The sequence below is a fragment of the Siniperca chuatsi genome, linkage group LG11 (assembly GCF_020085105.1).
Source record: "Siniperca chuatsi isolate FFG_IHB_CAS linkage group LG11, ASM2008510v1, whole genome shotgun sequence".
NCBI lineage: Eukaryota > Metazoa > Chordata > Actinopteri > Centrarchiformes > Sinipercidae > Siniperca > Siniperca chuatsi.
The window spans coordinates 23,058,026-23,065,269 of NC_058052.1; the positions used below are offsets into that span (position 1 = coordinate 23,058,026).

Consider the following 7,244-nt stretch of genomic DNA (forward strand, 5'->3'; position numbering starts at 1 on the left):
GCTGCAAGATTTCAGCAGTATAACAACACATTTGGGCGTTCAAACTGTTGCGCAGTGCTGAAACGATATGTCGATTAAAGGGTCACTCCACTGTTTTTACAGGCAAAGTTCACTTTACTTGTTATATAATAAGAACAGAGGCTGGATGATGTAGTAACCTTGGCTAAGTTTAAGAGTGAGTACTACTCAGCCTGTGAAAACAGTATAATGTCTTCTGCCGCTCTGGAGGAGCTTTTCAACATTTTAAAAAATTATCCTCACGGTCATATCGGTTTCGCTAGAGACTGAAAAGTGTAGGTGTGAGGTTTGAAAGAAGTGGGAATTTAAATAATAAAAGATGCAACTGAGTTGCATTATGGGAAATGTAGGATCCAGTTTTTTTAAGCTTGACCCCTACTACTGACCCCCCTTCCTCCTGCTGCTTTGATTTTGACCAGTCCTTTTTTAATGTGTCTCTCATGAGTCCCCCAACTTTATAAAAGTGTAATACCAAGTTGGTAGACTACCCCTTTTAATAAACAATTTTAACAATTAATGGACAATTTTAATATTCAGTTAATTGTTTAAGTCATTTATCCAGGGAAACTGTTCAGCTGCTTTTATTTGTTTTATATCACTTGAAAGTTAATATCTTTGGGCTTTGGACAGTTGGACAAAATAAGCAATTTGAAGACTTTACCTATTTTCTTACATTTTATAGTCTAAAAGATTAATTGTAAAAATAAGCTTAATCTGTGATGAAAATAATGTTAGTTGTAGTATTTGCACTTTATCTACTGTGACAGCAAGAACTCTAAAATGCACAAATTTTATTTTCTAAAAGTTAAATAAAACAATCACGAGACTTTAAATAGTGGAATGCAGACCCACTCTTGTGCAAGAAAAACTGTATTTTTTGTTGGTAGAGGTGGTTGTTTGACTCAGAATAGGCTTTTCTCATAGCAGACATTTTGACTTGTCATAGTGGGACAGGCACAGGTGTAATCTAACATTAATAACAGCTGCATTCCATTTAGATTAGCAGTTCCAGGGTCCTGCTATTGTGCATGCTGGTTCACTGTCATGACTCACTGGGACATATACTGGAACTGAGCCATTGTTCATGTTATTAGTAACATCTGTCCTGCTATGACAAGTCAAGATGTCTGCTGTGTAAAATGTATATAACAGGACCGTGAAACTGAAGCAGCGAAATGGAACTGAGCCACCATTAATTTTATAATTATTTACACCTGTGCTTTCCCTACTGTGACATGTCAAAAAGCCTTCGTGAAAAAGGGTCTGTTCTCACTAACTGGAGATCACACATCTAAACTGTTATATTTACCATCACTGCCTGTAACAGCACCGGATTAATGAAGGTATTTCCTCCCTCTCACTCATTCTTCCAGGTGGTCGGTGGTCTCGATATACATAAAAAGATGGTTGTGGACGTGTGAGCGCTCCTCCGCTTGCTGACTCCCCCCCTTCCTCCTCGACGCTCGCTTTCTCCACCATCTCTGAAGATCTGCTCAAGACGTCCGGCAAAACACTCTGTATAACTCAATGGAAGTATTCTCTCTCTCTCTCTTTGTGAAGCCACTTTTTCTTTCAAAGCCGCAGGCCTCGTGAAGCCAACTTTGAAGTGTTATTGAACTGTAAATCCTCTCAATAACCCGGTCGTAGCACTTTAAGAGACTGAAGGACATCTATTTTGTCATTCGCAAAGAGCATCTCCGATTTTGGATGAGGGGGGAGAAAGGGGGGGCAAAGTGGGCGCAGTGAAGAGGCTGGTTGTCTTGTTCATATTTCATCCTTTCTTTTTTTTTTGTTAATTGTTATTTTTGATATTTATTTTTTGTTCTTGTCTTTTATAAAGAAGAAAAATACAAGTATATCTATGGTTGTCTCGTGAGGGGAAGTGTATAGTATTTTAACACTTGACTTACAGTACAACTAGAAAGTAGGGTATGAAGTGCCAACCAGAACATATCCAGAAACCAGTCCAAGTTATTACCTATCATCACCGCTGTCATTCATGCCGGACAAACTGACTCGTGACACTTCCAACTGCACGACTGTCATATTAGATGCAAAACTAAATTTCAGATTTTCTGACTTTTTGTCCTTAGTTTTAACTTGCATACGAGTAGTTTGGGTTAGACCAGTAAAGCTTCCAGTCACTTTTAGCACAGCAATTCATGTTTTTCTTTTTGAGCTAAGATTGCTAGTTTTATTCATACTTAAGAATGTGTTTATATTGTTGGAGATTATCCTTGTTTCCTGTCATGAAATTATAGGTAGATAAAATTAATGCCAAGAAAATGTCTTTCCAAAATAATTTGTGGCTGCAAACTGCTACGTGGTTTACTGTTGAAGCATTTTGCGTTTAACAGTGTGCATCCACAAGACAATCTCCAATACAAAGAATAGCTCTGCACTCACACTGACGAATGAACTATAGACTTTTATTTAATGTTAAGAACAGAGACTGGATGGACTTGGCTTAGAACTGAGAGGAATAGTTTGAGAGTGAAAAATGGTGAGATACATATACACCATTTGTGCGAGTATATAGCAATTTAAGAGACTTATCTGCAGGCAGCATTTTTTTAAACAATATGTGTATATTAGGTAATCAATGTGTGCTCATGTTCTTTAACAGCAAGAGGATGTTTTCCCTCTGCTTTACATGAGCCCTTCTGAATACTTACCTTTCTCAGTACAGCGCAGGACGGGTCAGAGTTTTCTTTGACACAAACACCTAAAATCTTAACATGTTGGCATGATCAGTGTGCAAAGGAATAGCCTGTATATTGTAGATTTTTTTAACGTGTACATTTGAAAAGTTGGCTTCTTCTCCGACTTCTTTTTTCGGTCACAGTCATCTCATTTTCTCCCCCTCCCTCCCACTAATACAAACAGGGAGAAGAACATAAATTCAACTAAATTTTGATCTCTAAGGGAAAAATGCTTCCTACTATAAACGGCATTGGGATAGCTTTTTGTTTTGCTTTGGAGTCTGACTGCTGGTTTGAACAGGAGTTTTCAGTCAGAGATGTGAATCTGGAGTGCTCTGTCCCTTATCCCAAAGCTCTGCACGGCTTGGGCCTCCTGTGCTTGCATGACATGGAAATATATTTTTTTGTTGTGCATGTAGATCCATTTTTTGAAATAATCCTCTTGTTTACACATGGATGGTGATGTTAATATATTTAAGAATTTAATGGTATACAATATGGATGTTGCCAAACTTTGGTAAATGTACACATATTATGAGAGGTAATCCAAATGAACTGAACTACATATAACTTTTGTATTTTACCCAGGTCAGCGAGATGCTTCTATTCCAGTAAAAGTTGCATATCTGATCCTGTCTCAAACTGCCACACACTGTACTCAGCTTAAAGGGGAAAATTTGATGGTTTTTTTTCTCTTTTGTATATAAGTATTTGTTAAATGCAATTCTGGCTCTCTGTTCTCTGTATAGTTCAGACCATGCTTTAGTTTAAGTGCTATTTTTTTCTCTGAGGGACTTATTTTTAGTTTGTGTGGGGAAATCGCTGAAAAGATTTGAGAACCTTTTTCTGCATGCTGCATCTTATGCTGTGGGGCTGTTGGAAACTTGATACTGTATGAAAATTAAATTTAAATAAACTTTGAAATGTTGAAAGTAATGGATTTCTGTAACTTCATTGAAACCTCATTTCCCTTCATGTTACTGACAGGAGCCGTACAGTCAAACTAGATTTGTCAGGGGACAGCATACAGTCATCTTTAAGTATTATTGAATTTGTTCTTGGTCCAAAACCTGACATCTTATACACTTCAGTGACAAAATTAAACTAATTTGTTAATGGGGATTGAAATTATTTATTTACACAAACTCATGTTTACAGATAATTGCACACTGTTTATGCATTTATCATGATTTTCCTCATATTTTGGGTCAACTGATCCAAAACTGTGTTACCATGAAACCAGGTGACAGCTTAAAACATGAGGCCATAACAATGAGGTGTCAGTCCAAAACACAGTCTTGGTCTTAATCCATCAACACAGATCAAAGTGGGAAGTTCACCAGCCGATGGGGGTAAGAATAAATACACACAGCAGCCGATAAGACTTCAGAATCTCTCCGCAGTCCGGCTAGCCACCACCCTGATGTTGCCGTAGACCTTTGAAGGTGGACTTCCTGTACGGGCAAAAAGGGTTTAAAGGTCACTTCTCAGCACTACATGTGGATTCAAAGAGTTATGTTCTAAATATGACATCAGTCATGTGATCTACTTTTGGTGTACTGTATTAATCAAATATAAAAACAATTACTTTCTTACCTAAGATTAAGTTACATATCGCTGTCCGGGCCATCTTGATATTCTGGAAAGACCCTAATATGTGAACTTTTCTGTTAAGAGACAGATGAAGGAGTGTTAAATGCTTCAGTTAAGAGAAACGAGAAATGCGACATTTCTCTGGTTTAAGAACTTGTACACCAACACTTCCATATGGGTTCAAGAGAAAAGCACAATATTCTGAGGTAAGAATTCCCTGTAGATAATTCTATATCACAATAGTATGTTTCTGCATTTAACAACAAAACATGGCAATGTTGATGTGTTATTATAATTCAGCAAAGTTTTGGATGAGTGAATCCATCTCCTGTGTTGAAATGTAAAAACAGTGTTAGCTCATAAAAAGTAGATATGTTTCAGACTTGGTCATTTGGAGATAATTTGATTTTAGAATAGTAATGCACAAAACTTTAGTGTCTATGGAACATTTATCTTAGGGCTGTAGCAGTGCGTGACAAGAAAGCAAAAACAGTTTTTCACAGTTCTACTACAGGAAACTATGTTTGCAAAAGTGCAATGAAATAACAGACCAAAAAAAAAAAAAAAAGTGATTAATAATCATGGAAATAAAATAGTACCCGCAAAATGAACATGATTATCATTTTACAGTAATGGTGCAGGAATAGTACTCACGTGTCTGCAAGCACAATGCGAGTCTTTGTGACATTTTCAATGGTGAATTTGGTTTTTCCTCCCTTCCCTGCTATTCTTCCTATGGCTCTGGATAAATGGTCTCCCTTCAGAGGTTTCACTGCCAAGACAGACAACACGAGAAAACAATTAAAAACACACCAAGAGATTGGACATCATTGGAGTTAATTTTGCAGCAGGGAATGAAAAGAAGCACCATGTCAGTGTCATCTTACCGTCTGTGACATCAAAGGTTTCTAGGAAAAGCTCATCTAATCTGATGAGAGCTAGGGCATCCTGGGAAGAGAAAGTGTGAGTGTTACATCACAAACCAAAATCAAACAAGGTTCAAGGGACATTCACAAAACATCAAGAATCAAATATTGTGACAGCTATTATAAAGCGCTTAAAAGTGCTTCAATTTGAGTTTGAGTCTATCCAAAGTAAAATATGACCACTATAGTCCATGAAAGCTGACAAAGATAATATTTAAAGAATGAACTTGTCATTCTTGTTTAAATAATGGGCCTTTAAATTAAGGAATATTCAAACAAAAATATTCTCAACATTTAATAAATTAAATAAAAACAAATACAAAAGCTCACTGCAGGTTTTACAGACTGTTTTCTTGTGGTTTCATCTTATTAGCAGTAGACGACACTGACTTGTTGATGTCAAATATTTGATAAAAGTTCAATATAAACTCACCAATAATAAGATCTAGTCCTAATCCAAAATCTCTACCACTGGCCCTAAACTTTACGTTGGTTTGACAAATACACATTTTGTAGAAAAACAGAGAAATCTGAAAAAAAAAAAAAAACATACCACAGCCAAAATGAAAACATTAGTGTACTTACTTCAACCTGGAATCCTAGAACAAATGCTCTGACAAAATCAGTTGCTTTTGTGAGCGAGCCAATGTCCTGTGTGTCTTTGCATGTCTGAAAGAAGTAAGGTATATTACACACATATTAGACACAACTGTGGGTACCAGAGAAAAACAGTACAGGTGAGCATTGTTGTAAAAAAAAAAAAAGTCTCAGTAATGTCAACATTGTTTAAATGTGCTGGGGAATCTTACTTTGATTTCAACATTCCTAGTTTTAAGGTTGAATCTAACTTGAAGCTGTAGGTTTTCTACAATGGGGGTGAAAATCTTCAGCCAGTTTTCCTTCAGCGGGGTGTATCTGTGAGCTGGGACAGCAATTTTGCGCATCTCATCTGGTCCCTGAAACACACACGAACCAATTATCATCATACTGTGAAACAACATTAACAAACTGTTTGAATACCACTTTAGTTACTTATAGTTACAAAACTTAACAATGCCTTAATGGAAAACACACACACAATTAAAAAGTTAAAGTCGTGCAGTCCACAGTCCCTAAGGCATGGGTAGAAGTATTAGCAGCACCATGTACTTCGGTATTAAAAGTAAAGTACACTTGTTATTGTGACTGATTGTCCTTTTCAGCATTTAATTACCGATGCATTAATCTGCAATGTTAATTTCAAAGTTGTGGGTGGTCTCACTAATCCTTATACTGCTAGGTAGATATTAGCTATGAATATTTCATGAGCTTATCAAATGGTTTGCATTTAAAAACTTATTCTGCAAAAGTAGTTAGTGACGGCAGCTACTACATAAGAGTATTGAGTGAAATAAAAATTAAAAAGTCTCAAGTGCTAGAAGAACTAGAGAGAACAAAACTGTACACAATACTTACTGTTGTTTTGCTTCCCCCCCCCCCCGTGCCACTAGTACAACATACAGTAGCTTTATTTAGTGCAGTCAAAAGACTATACTGCGCAAGCGCAAAATAGTTAATGTCTTAACAGAGCTAATATTTTGTGACGAAGACAAATAACACTGAATAAACACTTTATATCGAATACCATTGAGACAGCACATACAGCACATGTACACAGACAGTAGTTACCTTTAATTTGTCGCCTGAAATTGGTGGAAACTGCGGTCGCTTGCTTGCCACGGCCTCGTCTGTGTCCATGCCCATTCCATCTTGTTCACGTTTTCGTTTCTGAGTCTTTTTAGACTTTACCTTTGTGAAAGAATCTGTGTCATCTTTACTCTCCATGGCAGCGCTAGCGGCTGGGGTTGTACTGTTATTAGTGTCCATCACGGATCTAGTTTTATATCCGATTTAGCAATCAAAACTAGGCAGAAGACGGCCACAGAAGCATGAGTGTCCTCGTGCAACGAAAAGGACCCAAACAGCCACATCGTCGACGCCTGTAGAGTGAAAATAATGACTGCTT

General features: G+C 37.1%; 2 protein-coding genes across 3 annotated transcripts in view; one reads left to right on the plus strand and one right to left on the minus strand.

The window, feature by feature from the left end:
* LOC122884142 (calcineurin subunit B type 1) overlaps nucleotides 1–3,656 on the plus strand; it is a 28,858-nt gene extending 25,202 nt beyond the window's left edge. For both annotated transcript variants that reach the window (XM_044213589.1, XM_044213588.1), the window contains one exon: nucleotides 1,392–3,656. In XM_044213589.1, coding sequence (XP_044069524.1) covers nucleotides 1,392–1,439 — 48 coding nt within the window. In that variant the 3' untranslated portion in view covers nucleotides 1,440–3,656. The remainder of the gene's footprint in view (nucleotides 1–1,391) is intronic.
* A 176-nt stretch (nucleotides 3,657–3,832) lies between these two features.
* On the minus strand, nucleotides 3,833–7,207 carry pno1 (partner of NOB1 homolog). Its single transcript, XM_044213587.1, has 7 exons — nucleotides 6,908–7,207; nucleotides 6,049–6,195; nucleotides 5,825–5,908; nucleotides 5,201–5,261; nucleotides 4,968–5,085; nucleotides 4,317–4,387; nucleotides 3,833–4,174 (listed from the first exon to the last, which is right to left on the minus strand). The coding sequence occupies exons 1-7, from the start codon at nucleotides 7,103–7,105 to the stop codon at nucleotides 4,107–4,109; spliced, it is 747 nt and encodes a 248-aa protein (XP_044069522.1). The 5' UTR covers nucleotides 7,106–7,207; the 3' UTR covers nucleotides 3,833–4,106.
* Nucleotides 7,208–7,244: the final 37 nt, after the last annotated feature.

What these genes read in the sequence shown, in the direction of transcription:
- pno1 (XM_044213587.1), bottom strand. Translation starts at nt 7,105, where the DNA reads ATGGACACTAATAACAGTACAACCCCAGCCGCTAGCGCTGCCATGGAG. An exon ending in TTTCAGGCGACAAATTAAAG is followed by an intron (nt 6,196 to 6,907) that starts GTAACTACTGTC and finishes TGTGTGTTTCAG; the next exon opens with GGACCAGATGAGATGCGCAA. An exon ending in GATATGTAACTTAATCTTAG is followed by an intron (nt 4,175 to 4,316) that starts GTAAGAAAGTAA and finishes TTGCCCGTACAG; the next exon opens with GAAGTCCACCTTCAAAGGTC.